The 19,826-nt window shown below is 48.0% G+C and overlaps 1 protein-coding gene across 1 annotated transcript in view; it reads left to right on the top strand.

The window, feature by feature from the left end:
* Window positions 1-19,826, top strand: part of TRRAP (transformation/transcription domain associated protein) — a 280,470-nt gene that overhangs the window by 193,078 nt on the left and 67,566 nt on the right. The window contains 5 exon segments of the mRNA XM_060260958.1: window positions 2,942-3,143; window positions 6,751-6,915; window positions 10,678-10,768; window positions 14,226-14,425; window positions 16,178-16,439. Of these exon segments, the coding sequence (XP_060116941.1) occupies window positions 2,942-3,143; window positions 6,751-6,915; window positions 10,678-10,768; window positions 14,226-14,425; window positions 16,178-16,439 (920 nt within the window).

Raw genomic sequence — 19,826 nt, 5'->3', positions numbered from 1 at the left:
ATCTGCACAGCCAATCAGAAGCCTCGGTGGGCCAAAGCCCCGCCCACTTTGTAAAAACACTTAGTGGGCACCCAGAAAGGTACTGGCGGGCACCATGTTGGGGACCCCTGATCTGCACCTCGATGCAGTGCTGTAAGAGAGAGGGGTCTCTGCCTCTTTGGATCAGGCCAACCTGGGCCAAGGACAAGGCAGAGACAGCCAAAGGTGGTTTGCTGTTGCTTGCCTCTATGCAGCAGCCCTGGGCTTCCTTGGCTGTCCCCCATCCATGTACTGAGCAGGGCTGATCTTGCTTTGATTCAAAGGTCTGCCTATCTTAGGCTATCTAGGTCAGGGCTCCTTTTCAGTACTAAGAGAGCCAGTTTGGTGTAGCGGTTAAGTGTGCAGACTCTTATCTGGGAGAACCGGGTTTGATTCCCCACTCCTCCACTTGCAGCTACTGGAATGGCCTTGGGTCAGCCAGAGCTCTCTTATCTGGGAGAACCAGGTTTGATTCCCCACTCCTCCACTTGCACCTGCTGGAATGGCCTTGGGTCAGCCAGAGCTCTCTTATCTGGGAGAACCAGGTTTGATTCCCCACTCCTCCACTTGCAGCTACTGGAATGGCCTTGGGTCAGCCAGAGCTCTCTTATCTGGGAGAACCGGGTTTGATTCCCCACTCCTCCACTTGCACCTGCTGGAATGGCCTTGGGTCAGCCATAGCTCTCTTATCTGGGAGAACTGTGTTTGATTCCCCACTCCTCCACTTGCACCTGCTGGAATGGCCTTGGGTCAGCCATAGCTCTCTTATCTGGGAGAACCGGGTTTGATTCCCCACTCCTCCACTTGCAGCTGCTGGATTGGCCTTGGGTCAGCCAGAGCTCTCTTATCTGGGAGAACCGGGTTTGATTCCCCACTCCTCCACTTGCACCTGCTGGAATGGCCTTGGGTCACCCATAGCTTTCGTAGGAATTGTCTTTGAAAGGGCAATTGTTGCTAAAGCTCTCTCAGCCCCACCCACCTCACAGGGTGTCTGTTGTTGTGGGGGGTGGGAACGTAAAGGAGATTGTGAGCCACTCTGAGATTCAGAAGGAAGGGTGGGGTATAAATCCAATATCATCTTCTTATCTTCTAGATATCATTCTAGCAGAGTGGGGTGTTTTATGACTAGGAAGCCAGTGGGTAGGCTTAGGACAGGGAAAGGAAACTTACAAAATGAGCCACCAAATTCACCTGTCTGTCTACCTTAATAAAGAAAACAGAATTCAGGATACCATTTAGTTTGCCGATCAGCCAATTAGAAGCCCTGCTGAACAAAAGCCCCTCCTTGCTCCGCCCCCTTTCTAAAAGCACTCGGCACCAGGAAACGTGTTGGTGGGGGTTGACGGTGCTCTTGGGTCCAGGTTGGGGACATCTGCTCTAGGGCGAAATGTGTGCTTAGTAGAATATCTCCTGCTCCCTTTTTTTCATTTGACCAAATCTCTTGTGCCCTTCCCCCACCCATCCCATGCGCCCTCTAAGCTGGGGAGTCTTGTGAGCAAAAATTCTACTTTGTGAGCTCCTGGCATTAAAGTTGTGAGCTGCTGCATGGATTAGTTTGCTCCGGGGCCATTTCTCCTGAGCAGAAACAAGAATGTGTGAGCTAGAGGCTAAAATACCGTGAGCTGGCTCACACTAACATCGCCAGCATCCCAGGAGGCTTTTCTGAGGGTGGCCCTTTCCTAGTCGTTACCGTAGCTGGGTCCGAAAGGTCATTTGCGTGGGGTGGACCTGAACCCCTCTTGTCTCACTCAGCGAGCGAGGCGATAGGCGTCAGTCACTGACGTCGAGTGATGGATAACAGGCGAGGCGTAGGAGAACGGGAAGTCCAGAAGACAAATCCCGCTCAGGGCCGAGAGCTGCAAGGAAGACAGCCCATTCATCAGCCTTCTCCTTCCGTAATAAGTCGTGCTGCAGGCGCAGCCGAGGACGCGGGAAGCTGCGAGCGAAGAAATGAAGAAGCTGAGTAATACCCCGGCTAATTAGCTGTTTAATAAGCTATTTGGCAGATAAGGTTATTTTCCATTTGCCATGTTTTCTTCTAGTCCCATCAGTTCCCCCCCACCCTCCCGCCTTGTGCATTGCTGCAGGCTATAAGTGCCGGCTCTGCAGTCCAGACTGAAGCAAAATTGAAAGTGAGCTTCAGACGCTACCAGCAGCGACTAGATGGCCATTTGAAGCAGTGCTGATTCTGTGAACTTACTTAGGCAGATCACGAGAAGGAGGGCAGGAAGGGTTGCATCGGGGCTAAAAGATATTGAAGATATTTGATTTATATCCTGCCCTGTACTCTGAATCTGAGTGGTCACAATCTCCTTTACCTCCCACCCCCCCCACACACACAACAGATACCCTTTGAGGTAGGTGGGACTGAGAGAGCTCTTACAGCAGCTGCCCTTTCAAGGACAACTCCTATGAAAGCTATGGCCGACCCAAGGCCATCCCAGCAGGTGCAAGTGGAGGAGTGGGGAATCAAACTCTGTTCTCCCAGATAAGAGTCCGCGCACTTCACCACTACACCAAACTGGCTCTCTTAAAAGAATCAGGTATGAGATGATGCGAAGGACATCATCCTTGATACCCCCGAGAGCTGCCTCCAGTCTGCACAGACAAGACTGACCTTGCTAGACCCAAGATCTGAGTCGGTGTAAGGTGGTTTTGTTCATTCGTGCATGTAACTGGGGAAATTGTGGCACTGTCTTCTCCTGTTGGCCCCGGGACAAAGCAAAACTGCTTCCAACGTTCTTATTGTTTTGCTTACGTCATGCATTCAGGGGGAGGGTTGTTTGTTCCCGTGGGACATTCCGAGACTTCTCCAAGAATTGTTATATTCTTGTTCTGTTGCTCCGTTTTTGGAAAGCTTCATCGTTGAGTAAACTGATGCACCCAACTGTTCAGAGCCACCATTTTGTATTGTCCCTCCCAGGTCCGAAGAAGCCAACAAAGCTTTCTCCGCCGCTGTGCAGATGCATGACGTCCTGGTGAAAGCCTGGGCGATGTGGGGGGATTACCTGGAGAACATCTTTGTGAAGGAGCGCCAGCTGCACCTCGGCGTCTCGGCCATCACCTGCTATTTACACGCTTGCCGCCATCAGAACGAGAGCAAGTCGCGGAAGTATTTAGCCAAGGTGAATCGTGGGGCTTCCATGCACGCGCAGAGGGAGGTAGGGCCGCGCGTGCACGCCCAGCCCTGCAAGGAGGAGCTCGCCATATTTCATCCTAAGCCAGAGTCCCCAACCCTTTTTGAGTCCGTGAGCCCTTTTAGAATTCTAATGCACGTGATGGGTATGACCACAAAATGGCTGCTACAGGAGGTGGAGCCAGGCACAAAATGGCCGCTGCTGGAGGTGGAGCCGACGAGAAACGATCAGGGAGCAAGGTTATGCTCTACTCTGATAGTAAACGCTTCAGCGTTTTGTGACAAAGCTCTGCTCAATGGGATGCCTTTTAAAACAAACGTATTGTTCAAAAACATTTTCTCGGATCCCCACGGTGAAGGTCTTTGTCCTGTGGTGGCAACTGCTGCCCAAGCTGTCGAGCATGGCTAACTCTGATCAATAACTGATGGTTTTAGGGCCTTGCCAGAGACAGGTCTGGGGAAGATCCCTGAAGACCGAATGTTGTTAGTTTATTATTCTTTCCTGGCTTGCCTCCCGCTTTATGACTGCTTAATTAGGGGTAGTGTGAAGAGAACAAGGTTATCAACACCTTCTCATGAATTCTCCCCCGGGAGGATGAGCCATCTGGGCATAGCAAGGCCGAATGGTTGATAACGCCCTGGGAATGTATGTAGTTTTGATATTCTATGTGTGAACGCTCCCTTGCGCCCCCCCACCTTTGGAATCCCTTTGAAGTATGCGTTAAAAGTTGCGTATCAATGTATCGGTTTCATTCTTCTCAAGCAGCAGCTTCAGCCAAAGTATTGGTCTATCAACACACATAGTCTTTGCATCAACTTTGACTCGTCATTGAACCCGCACGCTTGACATTTTGAGAAGAATGCAACCTCCGACGTTTTAAAAAAAATCTATACTGCCAGTCAGCTTTCCAGTGACCAGTCAGAAGTCCTGCTGGGCAAAAGCCCCCCCCCCCTTAGGCTCCACCCACCTTCCGTATATATTTGCTGGGCGATTGCAAAGCTGTCGACAGGCAGCATGGTGCTCAAGGGCACCATGTGGGAGATCCTTGGTCTAGTGCAGGGGTGGCCAAACTCGTTTAACGTAAGAGTCACATAGAATAAACGTCAGATGTCTGAGAGCTACGAGACACACGAAGGAGGGAAGGAAGGAAGGGAATAGATGGGGAGGTAGAAAGAAAGCAGGTTTAAATGCATTTCCTAAGCTGCAAAGAGAAGTGACTTAAAGAGACAGATGTCTTCTCCAAGCCTGGCAATGGGGACTTGGAGAGCCGCATGATATGTATGAAAGAGCCACATGTGGCTCCCGAGGCACAGTTTGGCCACCCCCGGTCTAGTGGATAGAAGGAGTTGCCACAAGGACCACAAATAATAATAATAATAATAATAATAATAATAATAATAATAATAATAAATTTTTATTTATACCCCGCCCTCCCCGCCGAGGCAGGCTCAGGGTGGCTTACAAGACGTGGTACATACCATGATACAACAACAATAAAATCAAACAATAACAATATAAAACTGTTCATACATTAATTAAATTGCATAAATAGTCTAAAATCCAGTAAAACTTAACGGTGCTACAAACTCAGTATATATAAAGATGGCTTGATGTTACTGCTAATTTCAGCTTAAAAGGCTAGTTGAAAGAGGGCGGTTTTACAAGCCCTACGGAACTGGTTAAAATCCCGCAGGGCCCGCACCTCCTCTGGCAGCTGGTTCCACCATTGGGGTGCCATTATCGAGAAGGCTTGCTCCCTAGAGCCAGTTTGGTGTAGCGGTTAAGCGTGCGGTTTGATTCCCCACTTCTCCACTTGCACCTGCTAGCATGGCCTTGGGTCAGCCATAGCTCTGGCAGAGGTTGTCCTTGTAAGGGCAGCTGCTGTGAGAGCCCTCTCCAGCCCCACCCACCTCACAGGGTGTCTGTTGTGGGGGAGGAAGGGAAAGGAGATTGTAGGCCGCTCTGAGACTCTGTCCTTGAAAGGGCAGCTGCTGTGAGAGCCCTCTCCAGCCCCACCTGCCTCACAGGGTGTCTGTTGTGGGGGAAGAAGGTAAAGGAGATTGTGAGCCGCTCTGAGACTCTTCAGAGTGGAGGGCGGGATATATATCCAATATCTTCTTCTTCTAGTTGTTTTTAACTTAGCCTCCTTTGGTCCAGGGATTTTCAAAAGATTTTGTGAACTAGATCTCAGTGCTCTCTGGGTAACATATGGAGAGAGACGGTCCCTAAGGTAGGCAGGTCCTCGGCCATATAGGGCTTTAAAGGTAATAACCAGCACCTTGTAACGGACTCGGTACGCAGTTGGCAGCCAGTGCAGTTCCCGCAGCCTAGGCCGTACATGTTCCCACCGAGGTCGTCCCATTAACAGTCTGGCTGCTGCATTCTGCACTAGCTGCAGTTTCCGAGTTCGGTACAGGGGGCAGCCCCATGTAGAGAAACACGGTGTATGTTTCATACATTGATTTCAGGCAAGACAGGTTGCCACAGACCGTTCATCATGCCAACTGGTAGCAGCGACACCCTTGTAATATCCATTCCAGTGCAGTCCAAGAGAATACATTTTCTTTCTTTGTTGACATCTGGCAAAGGGAAGCTGTGCCTTCCCATTCACCCGCCGAGCGTTCCTCTGTCCTCTCGGGAAATATTGACTCTTGGGGGCTCTGTAGGCAGTTAGCCAAAATAGGGGGCCTGCAAGAGCCATCAACAAAGGACCCCGGGAGGGGCAGGGGAGGGAGGGGCATAATCGTGTATCTGATTGGCTCTCGATGAAGTTTTCCTCTATTGGAAAGGGAGGGGTCATTGTATACTTTTCATCGTGTTTTATTTTGTTAAGATGCTTTGAGAAGAAGAAAATGATGATTAAATTCTAGCAAAGGGGAACTGCGCCTTTCTGTTCCTCTGTCCACCCGGGGCATATTGAAATGCAGCTGGCCAACTCTTTCCTTTGTCTGCCTGTCTATCTGTGTGTGTGTGTGTGTAGGTAGGTAATAATAATAATTTATATCCCGCCCTCCCCGCCACAGCAGACTCAGGGCGGCTCGCAAAATATGGCATAAATACAAGGTTACAATAATAAAACATTATATCATACAGTATACAATTTACAATATTTGCTATTACGTTAAAAAAAACCATTATAATTAAAACCATCAATTCGTTAAATTCTAACGTTTTCAGGTGCTATATTCTAAATGTTCTCCTCTTGTAATTTATGATGACCGTATATAAATAGGCTAGGATCCACGTTAAGAGAGGGCCGGCTGGAAGAGAGTAGTCTTGCAGGCCCTGCGGAGTTGAGCAAGACTCCGCAGGGCCCGCACCTCATCTGGTAGTTGGTTCCGCCAGGTAGACGTTGTGACATTCCAACCAGTGCTCCCTCTAAGCTGTGGAGCCCCGTGAGCAAAAACTCTACTTTGTGAGCTACTGGCATCAAAGTTGTGAGCGAGCGGTTTGGCTCCTGCATAAATCAGTTTTCTCTGGGGCCATCTTTCCTGAGCCAAGACAAAAGCATGTGAGCTGCAGGCTGAAAAGCTGGGAGCTGGCTCACACTAACTCAGAGGCAACACTCATCCCGACTGCTTTTTTTCATTTTTAGGTTCTTTGGCTCCTGAGCTTCGATGACGACAAGAACACCTTGGCGGAAGCTATCGACAAGTACTGCGTGGGGGTCCCGCCCATCCAGTGGCTGGCTTGGATCCCCCAGCTGTTAACCTGCCTGGTTGGGTCTGAGGGCAAACTCCTCCTGAACCTCATCAGTCAGGTACGGCCCCTGCGGAAGCGGTGCCTTCGAGACCGTATCCCGCGTGCTATCGGAATGCTGTCGCGACATCAGTGTACGGCATAGCATCTTATCACCAGTTTTTGGTAGCGTTTTAGATTTACCTGACTCACACAAATTGCTTTTTCTGCTGAACAATACTGCTGATGATGTTACGGAAACTGTGGCAGGGTTCTTCCAGGCAGAGTGGTAAAGCTGCAGTACTGCAGTCGGAGCCCTCTGCTCACAACCTCAGTTCAATCCCAGCGGAAGCTAGTTCAGGTAGCCGGCTCCAGGTTGACTCAGCCTTCCATCTTTCCGAGGTCGGTGAAATGAGCCCCAGCTTGCTGGGGGGGAAGCGTAGATGACTGGGGAAGGCAATGGCAAACCACCCCATAAAAAGTCTGCCATGAAAACGTGAAAGCGTCACCCCAGAGTCGGAAATGACTGGTGCTTGCACATGGGACCTTTCCTTTCCTCTGTATAATAGAGCCCCGTGGCGCAGAGTGTTAAAGCTGCAGTACTGCAGTCCTAAGCTCTGCTCATGACCTGAGTTTGATCCCCAGTAGAAGCTGGGTTTTCAGGTAGCCAGCTCGAGGTTGACTCAGCCTTTGATCCTTCCAAGGTCGGTAAAATGAGTCCCCAGCTTGCTGGGGGGAAAGCGTAGATGACTGGGGAAGGCAATGGCAAACCACCCCGCAAAAAATCTGCATTGTGAAAGCAACGTCACCCCAGAGTCAGAAATGACTGGTGCTTGCACAGGGGACTACCTTTACCTTTTATGGTAAACTAAGCTATTTTATAATGATTTAATTCATAACTTTTAAAAGATCGGAACTGGAAGATGGAATATGTTTTTTTTAATACCTGGGTGTGCTTTATTTCTGCATTTTCTTTTACCCTACTTTTTCTATACTAACGGCTTTATAACGCCAACAAAGGAAACGGCTAGGATGAGCTTGGCCCCTGCAGTGCATGACACCCTCCGCTGCCTGCCCCGTTTGCTGCTTTTTGCGTTTCCAGGTGTGTGTCGTGCCCTTTATGGAAAGGTAGACGGAAAGCAGGATGCTTTGCAGTTCCTTGAAAAATGCCGCGTGCTCTTTTTGTGACAGTGATGGTGGAGCAGGCATAGCGAGGGGCTGTTGCTCCGTGGGAGAGCATCTGCTTGGCATGCAGAAGGTCCCGGGTTCAGTCTCTGGTATCTCCATTTAAAAGGACTGGGCAGGAGGTGATGGGAAAGATGTACGTCTGAGACCCTGGGCGGCTGCTGTCTGCTGAGTAGACAAGACCAACCAGTGGTCTGATTCAGTAGAAGGCGGTTTCATGTGTTCCAAGGGAACTGTGGCTGAATGTAGAGCCTCTGCTTTGTGTGCAGAAGGCCATAGGTTCAATCCCCAGCATCTCCAGGCAGGAGGTGATGGGAAAGACCTTTCTCTGCCTGAGACCCTGGAGAGCCGCTGCCAGTCAGAGTAGGCAATGCTGATTTTGATGGACTGTGAGGGTCCGAATCAGTAGAAGGCAACTGCATGTGAGAGTTCTGTTTGGGACTGAGGTTCATTGGCAGAGCATCTGCTTGGCATAAGGTCTCCGGTTCAGTCCATGCCATTTCCAGTTAAAGTTCAGCACTGGCAGGTGGTGTGAAAGATCTCAGCCTGCAACCCTGGAGAGATGCTGTGTGTCTGCATAGACCAGGGGTGGCCAACGATAGCTCTCCAGATGTTTTTTTGCCCACAACTCCCATCAGCCAAAGCCATTGGCCATGCTGGCTGGGGCTGATGGGAGTTGTAGGCAAAAAAACATCTGGAGAGCTACCGTTGGCCACCCCGGCATAGACAGTACTGACCCTGATGGTCTGATTCATTATAAGGCAGCTTCGTGCGTACGTGCACTGTGGAAAGGAAACCTATAGTTCTAGACCAGGGGTGGCCAAACTTGCTTAACGTAAGAGCCATGTAGAATAAATGTTGGATATCTGAGAGCTACAAGACGTGAATATCAGATGTTTGAGAGTAGAAGGAAGGGAGGAAAATAGATGGGGGAGGGAGGAGAGGGAGGGAGAGGTGGAAAGAAAACAAATTTAACTTTAAATGCCTTCTCCAAGCTGGCTAATGAGGCAGTGGGGGCTTTGGGAGCCACCCAATATGTGTGAAAGAGCCACATGTGGCTCCGGAGCCACAGTTTGGCCACCCCTGTTCTAGAAATAAATTTTTTTGCATGATGCTTGGATTAAGGGAGGAGACCAGCCTTGGAGCACTTCCTCTGGTAGATCGAGGCATGCATGTAGACTTGCATGGTGCATCTCTTTCTTCCAAAGCCAGCTGAAGAAGCATCTCTAGTGTGGGGGGGCCTGATCTCGAGAAAATTCACCCCACAAACTAGGCGAGTGTGTCCTGCCTCGCTTGACTTGTCCAACGCAGCTGCAGGAGGGGACAACTAGGTAAAATTTGCTTTACCAGATGAGGGTCTGTGGTCTCCTCTGTCATTATGGCAGCATCTATTACTGGTTCAGTTGATGGAGTAGCTATATATAAATAAGCTAGACAAAGAATTAAATGTGGAAGAGACAGGAAGAAGCGGACGGTTAACTCCGATCAGGTTGCCTGGGAAGCTGTTACTGTGCTTCTTGGTACTGCTCTCAGATGGTTTCATTACAAGTTCAGGTTAATTTATTGCTGCCATTAAGTGGGCTTTTAAGTTTTATGAAGGGCTTGCCTTCTTTCTTTTTTTTCTCTTTCTCTTTTTCTCTCTCTTTCTCTTTCTCTTTCTTTCTTTCTTTCTTTCCTTCTTTCTTTTTTTCTTTCTTTCTTTCCTTCTTTCTCTCTTTCTTTCTCTCTTTCTCTCTCTCTTTCTCTTTTTCTTTCTTTCCTTCTTTCCTTCTTTCTTTCTTTCTTTCTTTCTTTCCTTCCTTCCTTCTTTCTTTCTTTCTTTCTTTCCTTCTTTCTCTCTTTCTTTCTTTCTCTCTTTCTCTCTCTCTCTCTCTCTTTCTCTTTCTTTCTTTCCTTCTTTCTTTCTTTCTTTCTTTCTTTCTTTCTTTCTTTCTTTCTTTCTTTCTTTCTTTCTTTCTTTCTTTCTTTCTTTCTTTCTTTCTTTCTTTCTTTCTTTCTTTCTTTCTTTCTTTCTTTCTTTCTTTCTTTCTTTCTTTCTCTTTGCCTCATAGAATCCCATCAGGTGCATTGCTGTCTTCATATAAGAGACACTGAAACGTATAGATTTAAGGCAAAAATGGAACGATAATGTCTCTTTGGTTGTTTTTTCCCCTCCCCTTTCCGTAGGAGTCATGAAACCTCAGCTTGTTGAAAGTGGTATCCCTTTACATTAAGTGGCTATTACTATTTGTCTTCTTTCGGTGTAGCCGTTGCGTGGAGTTCAGTTATACTCTGAGAGGCCTGGCTAGCAAACAGCCTGAGGCTCCCTGGGAATTGTGGTCTCATTTGAATGCCATACAATCTCTTTTTGGGGTCTCTCGCCCTTCTTTTATCTGCATAAGCAGGGGTTTTTGCATTGCTTGAGCTCTTGCATTATGCAGATGCTTCGCTTGCCGAGTAATACGATAGAGCCCTTGGCAGCTTCTCTTTCCAAAACAGCAAGGGCAAACACACACACACTCACATACCCCAAGTTTAACTTGCCATATTGTTGTCACTAAAGGAGCTTTTCATGCTTAAAGCAAAGATTTGGGTAGCCGCAAACAAGTTGGCAAATTTGGTTGGCTCATGATACGGTTCCCGAATTCTGGGTTTTCACATGTGTTTGATTGCCAAACAGGTTGGCCGAGTCTACCCCCAAGCCGTCTACTTCCCGATCAGGACCCTCTACTTAACCCTGAAGATAGAGCAACGTGAACGCTACAAAAGCGGTAAGTGCAAAACACCGCAACAGAATACGCTCAATGGCCTGTCCTCAAACTCACGGACTGGCAGAATTCGTGTATATTTATTACATTTACATTAGATCCCACCTTTCTCCCCAGTGCGGTCCCAAAACGGCTTACGTTGTTCTGCTTTTCTCCATTTTACCTTCACAGCAACCCTGTGAGGTAGGTCAGGCTGAGAGTTTGTGACTAGCCCATGGTCACCCAACCGGCTTCCGTGGTGGGGGGGTGGGGGATTTGAACCAAGGTTTTCCAGATCCTAGTCCAACACTAACCACTACACCACGCTGACTCTTCCCCCCGCCCCATCCTTTTCAAAGGATACATATTACATGAACTTTGTGTTAGAGTACAAATAGTGCGCAGTGAAAGCATAGCGTTTGAGAGAGAGAAAGAGATGTTTTTGACACTGTCTTGTTCTTTGACAGTGGAGGCTGGGATCCTGGAATGGATGGTGCCTCCTCTTCATTCAAGGGGAGGCATACGCAGCTTTCTTGCAAAGACCCCCATTATCCCAAGGAGAGGGGCTTCACCTCTCTGGTTCATGACTTGCCAGGTTTTTAAAATGCCTTATTGTAACACAAAATTCCAGGGTGGGGGAATGATTCCCCCACCGCACGATCTGAACTGCTGTGGCAATTATTTTATTATTCAATAAGAAACATAGAAACCTGCAGCCGGAAGGGACCTCAGGGGTCCTCTAGTCCAACCCCCTGCACAACACAGGAAATTCATAAATACCTCCCTCTCCCCAGATGACCCCTGCTCTGGGCCCAGAGGAAGGCAAAAAAAGCCTCCAGGGTCCCTGGGCCAGTCTGGCCTGTAGGAAAATTCCTTCCAAAGTGAAAAAGGTAAAGGTAGTCCCCTGTGCAAGCACCAGTCGTTCCCGACTCTGGGGTGACGTCACTGCCACAATGTTTTCACAATGTTTTCACGGCAGACTTTTTACGGGGTGGTTTGCCATTGCCTTCCCCAGTCCTCTACACTTCCCCCCAGCAAGCTGGGTACTCATTTTGTTTGAGGCGGGACGGTGGCTCAGTGGTAGAGCATCTGCTTGGTAAGCAGAAGGTCCCAGGTTCAATCCCTGACTTTGATGGATCAAGGGTCTGATTCAGTATAAGGCAGCTTCATATGTTCATATGTTTTACCGATCTCGGAGGGATGGAAGGTTGAGTCAACCTTGAGCCGGCTACCTGAACCCAGCTTCTGCTGGGATCGAACTCAGGTCATGAACAGAGAGCTTGGACTGCAGGACTGCAGCTTTACCACCCTGTGCCATGGGGCACGACCCCAGAGTACCCATTGGTATATAAGGAAGGGCCACAGCTGTCAAGCAACGGCTCATCTCTTCCTGCCTCCCCTCTCACAGTCTTCCTAAGACTTTCACCATTTTGGAATCATTCGTCACGAATGTAACTCCGATTACTCCACGGGGTAGTTCGTATTTCCTGTCCTTAAGGTGTGCAGTGTTTCATTTCCCTCCTCCCGTTCAGTTTTTCAGATTCTTTTTTTTTTTTAAAAATCAAAAAATCATAAAATGCAAGCTATAAAACAATCAGAAAACATACAACCATGCCATAAAACGTAATAACCAAGCTAACCATCGACACTGCTACAGAACCTAAATTTATAATTACCAACCACCTACCTTTAGTTGCATCGAGGAGATTATATCCTTATCGCATAAAAAATCCAAAACTGGTTTCCATGTGTCATCATATTCTGACGGTTTTTCAGACTCAAGACTCAAAACCTTTAATGGCATAAACCATTCAGTTTTTAAAAACCCACAAAACACACACACAAATACGCACACATTTAAGGAACTGAAACACAATAGAAAACTCTCTTATCGTCCAAGAGTACGTGGACTATTCAATGGGATGCATTAAGTATTAAAATGTCATAAAACTAACCCTCCAAAGGCATAAACCTGTGCCTCCAAGTGCATAGAAGGACATTTTAAAAATCACTTCCAAATGCTGGAAATGAAGGAATGGCTGACAACGCAGCCTGTTATGACACAGCAGACTTCACTGTTCTGGAAACTGATGACAGTATCCTCATATTCTTTGCCATAATGGTGTGTGGGCAGTGACTGCCTCCTTTCTGGTTAATGCTGACAGTGAGGTACATTCACATCGTGGGATTTTATGAATGGAAAGAGGACTTGAAATTCAGTTTAGAAAGACACTTCACCATTTTACCGTAAACGGGAAGCTGTTTAAGAGGAAGCAGGAGGTCATAAAACCTGTCCCATTTCTCAGCATCAGCTTTCTCAGAAACAGTTTTGTTTTATTCACTTTGTTAAAGTAGATAAGAAGAGCCCTGCTGGATCAGATCAGTGGTCCATCTAGTTCAGCATCCTATCCTGTACACTGACCAGCTGGTTCCTCTGGAGGTTCAACAACAGGGCACAGAGGATGAGGCCTTCCCTGATAAGAACATAGGAAGAGCACTACTGGATCAGACCAATGGTTCCTCTAGTCCAGCCTCCTGTCTTACAGAGTGACCATCTGTAAGATGGGGCATAGAGGTTGAGGCATTTCTACTGATAAGAACATGTGCTGGAGGATTCAGACCAAGGTCCATCTAGTCCAGCATCCTGTCTCAGATATTGGCCATCTATCCAGTTTCTCTGGACATCCAACAACAGGGCATAGAGACTGAGGCCTCCCCGTTAAGAATATTAAGAAGAGTCCTGCTGGATCAGACCAGTGGTCCATTTAGTCCAGCCTCCTGCCTCACACAGCAGCCAACCAGTTCCTCTGGAGGGCCAGCAACAGGGCATAGAGGCTGAGGCCTTCATAAGAACATCAGAAGAGCCCTGCTGGATCAGACCAGTGGCCCATCTAGTCCAGCCTCCTGCCTCACACAGCAGCCAACCAGTATCTCTGGAGGGCCAGCAACAGGGCATAAAGGCCGAGGCCTTCCCCAGATCAGAAGAGCCTTATTGGATCAGACCAAGGGTCCATCTATTCTAGCATCCAGTCTCACACAATGGCCAACCAGTTTCTCTGGAGGGCCAACAACAGGGCATAGAGGCTGAGGCCTTCATAGAACATTAGAAGAGCCCTGCTGGATCAGACCAATAGTCCAGCTAGTCCAGCATCCCATCTCATACAGTGGCCAACCAGTTCCTCTGGAGGGCCAACGAAAGGGCGTAGAGGATGAGGCCTTTCCCTGACGTTGCCTCCTGGCTCTGGGTTTCAGAGGCTTTGTAGAAATGAATATTTGTAACAAAAGGTATTGGATACAGTTATTTGTAACAATGAATATTTGTAACAAAAGGTATTTGCACAGTTATTTTGTCCTCAGCGTTGCCGATCACGATTGTTTTAATATTTTCTCAGTGAAATTTCAACATATTTTTTAAGCCTGTGGAACACTTTTTCAGTATTACTTATTCTGTTCTGGGCGTTCTTCCCCCTTCCCCTTCCAGATTCCGGGCAGCAGCAGCCAAGTTCAGTAGGAAGCCAGTCGCATTCCGCCTCTGACCCTGGGCCGATCAGAGCCACCGCTCCGATGTGGCGTTGCAGCCGGATCATGCACATGCAGCGGGAACTGCACCCAACGCTCCTTTCCTCTCTGGAGGGGATTGTCGACCAGATGGTGTGGTTCCGAGAAAACTGGCACGAGGAGGTATTTTTCATCACCATCATAAATGTTTCAAGCCCCCTTCTTTTAATCTTCCCGATATATCGAGGCTTGACCCTTGTGCACAGGTATAATCCAACATATGCTGTGCAATAAACCGATGTATAATCAAAGAGTTCAGTTTCACTCCAAAGGAGTTTACAAAGCACTACAAACTATTTCGGCTTAATGTCATATAATATTTATCATGCTGGCCCCTTGAAGAGATGCAACAACCACTCAATAAAGCCAACCCAGTCAGTGGAAGAAATCCAAATAACCAGTCTGATGAATTAGTAATTGATGACTCAAACAGTCCGACTTGAGCTTTAGAAATCAGTTTTGGCCTAAGGAGAATTGCTAGGTTTTGTGACTAGTCTCCCCTCATATATAACCAGCTGTGCCATCAGCCGTATATAGCCAGATGTGTGATTAGCCTCCCCTCTTCCATCACCAGATGTGTGATTTGCCGCCCCTCTTCCATCACCAGATGTGTGATCTGTCTCCCCTGTGGGATCAGTGGCTGTGACATGGTTACAGGCAGGGGTGGAATTCTAGCAGGAGCTCCTTTGCATATTAGGCCACACCCCCTGAGGTAGCCAATCCTCCAAGAGCATACCAGGCTCTTTTTTGTAAGCTCTTGGGGGATCGGCTACATCAGGGGGTGTGTGGCCTAATATGCAAAGGAGCTCCTGCTAGAATCCCACTCCTGGTTACAGGGCCTCAAGTTGATTACCCTTGGACATATTTTCCTGACCAGTCATGCATTTCTGGGGAAGGCCTTCCACCTCAGTGTCTGCCTTTGAACCCTTGTGCGTTTCAGAGGATTATGGGGGCATATGCTGTGGGTTGCATGTCCATTTCATATGTGTGTCCTGGAATGTAGCCAAGAATTCTCTGCTCTGGGCAAGGCCTCTTAGAAACCAGCATTGACCCCAGTGTGAAATACACAGTAGCTTCACCAATTTAACCAGGGACATGCTTCTTTTCACTTACTGTTTCTCACCGTATGAGGAACTGGATTTGGAGTGGGGAAGTCATTGTATCTGAATTTGCAAACTTTAATCTTTTTCAAAAGTTTCAGCTCAGGGCCTGAAGGTTTGGACTGAGTTTCAATTTGGACCCAGTTTGGACTGAGGATTCAATTTGGACTGAGTATCTCTTTAAACCAGGGGTGGCCAAACATGTGGCTCTTTCACCCACATCATGTGGTTCCCAAGGCCCCCACCGCCCCATTGGCCAGCTCGGAGAAGGCATTTCTCTCTTTAAATCCCTTCTCCAAGCCAAACCAGCCAGCAGCGAAGAGATTTCATTTAAAGTTAAAGTTGCTTTCGTTCCACCTCCCTCTCTCCTTCCTGCCTGCCTGCTCTCAAACATCTGACATTCATGTCTTGCTGCTCTCAGACATCGGACGTTTAATCTGTGCGGCTCTTAGATTAAGCAAGGTTGGCCACCCCTGCTTTAAGCTGTGGACCGGGTGTCTCTAAAATGTGGACTGAATGTCGCTTTACCTGGAAAATGTGGATTTTTTTTTAAAAAAAAGGAACATGCTAAATGCAGATTAAATTCCAGTTTACTACGTTACTGCTTCCTTGTGAAAATATTGGTCTTAGCGACTTATTGACGGTTCTGGGTGCTTGTGCTTTTGGAATGCCAAGGTTCCCGCGGAGAACATTTGGGACCCATTGCTGTATATTTTTACACCCTTGTCTCCTGTCCAGTTTGACCGGTCCTCATTTACGTTGTCATCGTTGTTAGGTCCTTCGGCAGCTGCAGCAAGGCTTGGCCAAATGCTACTCGGTGGCCTTTGAGAAATGCGGCGCAGTTTCCGATGCCAAGATCACCCCACACACGCTGAATTTTGTCAAGAAACTCGTCAGCACCTTTGGGGTCGGCCTGGAGAATGTCTCTAACGTCTCCACCATGTTCTCCAGCGCCGCTTCAGAGTCACTAGCCAGGAGGGCCCAGGCCACGGCTCAAGATCCCGTCTTCCAGAAACTCAAAGGCCAGTTCACAACAGGTGAGTGGGTTTTTTTTTTTAAAAAAAATGCCACGCTGAGTTTGTTCTTCTGCCTGCTTCTCACAGTGCGGCACTGTTCTGGGCTGCAGTGGAGGACTGCATTGACAGTGTGGATGTTCCTGGTTCTCAGAAAGTTCATAGGAGAGCCAGTTTGGTGTAGTGGTTAAGTGTGCGGACTCTTATCTGGGAGAACCGGGTTTGATTCCCCCACTCCTCCACTTGCACCTGCTGGAACGGCCTTGGGTCAGCCATAGCTCTGGCAGAGGTTGTCCTTGAAAGGGCAGCTGCTGTGAGAGCCCTCTCAGCCTCATCCACCTCACAGGGTGTCTGTTGTGGGGGAGGAAGATAAAGGAGATTGTGAGCCGCTCTGAGACTCTTCGGAGTGGAGGGCGGGATATAAATCCAATATCTTCTATCTTATTCTTATTCTTCATATGAGAAATAGTGAAGCCTGCTAGTCCACTTTAAGAGAACAGGGCTTTGAAGAAGAAGATGAAGAAGATATTGGATTTCAGAGTCTCAGAGCGGTCACAATTTCCTTTATCTCTTCCTCCCACACGCAACAGACACCCTGTGAGGTGGGTGGGACTGAGAGAGCTCTCACAGAAGCTGCCCTTTCAAGGCAACTTCTGCAAGAGCTCTGGCTGACCCAAGGCCATTCCAGCAGCTGCAAGTGGAAGGCTGGGGTGTTAAACCCCGTTCTTCCAGATAAGAGTCCTCACACTTAACCGCTACATCAAACTGGCTCTCTAAACCAGGGCTTTTTTTGAGCAGGAATGCAGTTCCAGCTGGCTTGGCATCGAGGTGTGGCCCAATATGTGAATGAGTTCCCACTGGGCTTTTTCTACAAAAAAGGAAAGGTCCCCTGTGCAAGCACGAGTCGTTTCCATCCCTGCTTTAAGCTGTGGACCGGGTGTCTCTAAAATATGCACCGAATGTTGCTTTACCTGAAAAATACGGATTTTTAAAAAATGAATTTGCTAAATGCAGATTAAATTCTAGTTTGCTACGTTATTTCTTGTTAAAATATTGGTCTTAGCAGTTTATTCACGATTCTGGTGCTTGTGCTTTTGGAATTCCACGGTTCCTGTGGAGAACATTTGGGGCCCGTTGCTGTATATTTTTACACCCTCGTATCCTGTTCAGTTCAACAGGTCCTCATTTATGCTGTCGTTGTCGCTAGGTCCTTCGGCAGCTGCAGCAAGGCATGGCCAAGTGCTACTCAGTGACCTTTGAGAAATGCGGCACAGTTTCCAATGCCAAGATCACCCCACACAAAAAAAAGCCCTGCGGGAAACAATGGTGACATCAGGGGAGGGGGGGGTTGGCCTAATATGCAAATGAGTTCCTGCCGGGTTTTTTCTACACCAAAACCCTGTTTTTAACCATGAAATGTACACGATGGAGGTATGTTTTGATACCTGGAAGTGTATGCCTCCCAAATCTTGTTGGTTTCGAAGGTATTACTGGACTTGAATGTAGCTGCTCTAGGTTAGGGGTGGCCAACGGTAGCGCTCCAGATGTTTTTCTGCCTACAACTCCCATCAGCCCCAGCCAGCATGGCCAACGGCTGGGGCTGATGGGAGTTGTAGGCAAAAAAAAAAAAAACTGGAGAGCTACCGTTGGCCACACCTGCTCTAGGTAATTCGGGATAATAAAGGGTACTCAGTAAAAAAAAAAAAATTACAGAACAGTATAATGAATGAAACTGTTGGCATTCAATTATACTAATTACCCTATTTCTGCTATCAAAGCCATGAAATTGCTTTTTTAAAAAACGGAGGGGAGTACTTTTGTGGCATTCCAACAAAAAAGTTTGTTAAGTGCTTCGTAAATTATATAAAACCATTAGCAGGTTGGGGGGGGGGGAATTAATCTCTTAGCCGTTCACCTTTATTGTTCCAATGTGTTGTGATGGGCATCTGGAAACGCAGCAGCTGGAACCACTGGGGGTGGGGAGGACTGGGCAAAATTAGTAGCCCTGCCCTGACCCGGGTGGTCCATGCTAGCCCAATATGGTCAGATCCAGGGCTTCTTTTTTTGTAGCAGGAACTCCTTTGCATATTAGACCGCACACCCTTGATGTAGCCAATCCTCCAAGAGTTTACAGGGCTCTTCATCAGGGCCTACTGTAAGCTCCAGGAGGATCGGCTACGTCAGAGGGGTGTGGCCTAATATGCAAAGGAGTTCCTGCTACCAAAAAAAGCCCTGATCAGTTCTCAAAAGCTAAGCAGGAGTCAGCTCTAGTTAGTACTCATAAAAGAGACCGCCAGCGAAGGGCAAATAACCTCTGTTCATCTCTTGCTCTGTCCTTTGATAACATAGGCTGGTTCAGGGGTGGCCAAACTTGCTTAACGTAAGAGCCACCCAGAATAAATGTCAGATGTTTGAGAGCTGCCAGTCATGAACGTCAGATTTTGAGAGCCACAAGATAGATGGATGGATGGAAGGAAGGAAGGAAGGACGGAAGGAAGGAAGGAAGGAAGGAAGGAAGGAAGGAAGGAAGGAAGGAAGGAAGGAAGGAAGGAAGGAAAATAAATGAAGGAGAGAGGGAAAGGTGGAAAGAAAGCGACTTTAACTTTAAATGCATTCTCCAAGCCTCTGGCTGGCTTGGCTTGGAGAAGTGACTTAAAGAGAGAAATGCCTTCTCCAAGCCAGCCGACGGGGTAGTGGGTCTTTGAGAGCCGCACAATATGTGTGAAAGAGCCACACATGACTCCCAAGCCATAGTTTGGCCATCTCTGGACTAGTTCATTCCAGTCAGATCTCAGAAGCGAAGGGTCCACCCTTGGCTGGAAGACCATCAGGGAAGTCCAGAGTTGCTACGCAGAGGCAGGCCATGCCAAACCACCTCTGTTTGCCTCTTGCCGTGGCAGCCCGTATGAGGTCACTGTAACTCGAGGGCACTAGCGGGGGAAGGAGCATTTGCTGTAAACAGGTGACAACTCCGCATCCCATGATTGGGGGGGGGCAGGTGAAACTGACCTTTGACCCTCAGCCTGTGATCATGGGAAAATGTGGCCGTGCAGGATTCTCATGAAGGTCATCCGCTCGCCCTCCACATCGGAGAAGCGCATTAAGCGCTGAGTGAAGTCATCTTCGAAGCACCACAGTTCCATGACAGTAGATAATGGAAGCTTTGAACCATATGATCAGATTTAATGCATGGCGGCCACGGGAGGGAAAGAAAACGGGGAGCAGGCATCTTTTGCTTCTTCCCTGTTATCCGGAGATTCCAAGGGACCCAGCTGCAGTCGAATCAACGCAAATGGCATTTCTGTATTTTTCAAACACACCTGGTGGGGTTTTTTTTCTCCCCGCTGCAGCGGTGCTTTAAAAGCTTTTAACAGAACTAGGATTGCTGTGCGTGTCTGTGTGTGTATTACA

This window comes from Heteronotia binoei, chromosome 20 (assembly GCF_032191835.1).
Source record: "Heteronotia binoei isolate CCM8104 ecotype False Entrance Well chromosome 20, APGP_CSIRO_Hbin_v1, whole genome shotgun sequence".
NCBI lineage: Eukaryota > Metazoa > Chordata > Lepidosauria > Squamata > Gekkonidae > Heteronotia > Heteronotia binoei.
The sequence above is the reverse complement of the archived record's forward strand: the minus strand, read 5'-3'. Positions and strand labels throughout refer to the sequence as shown.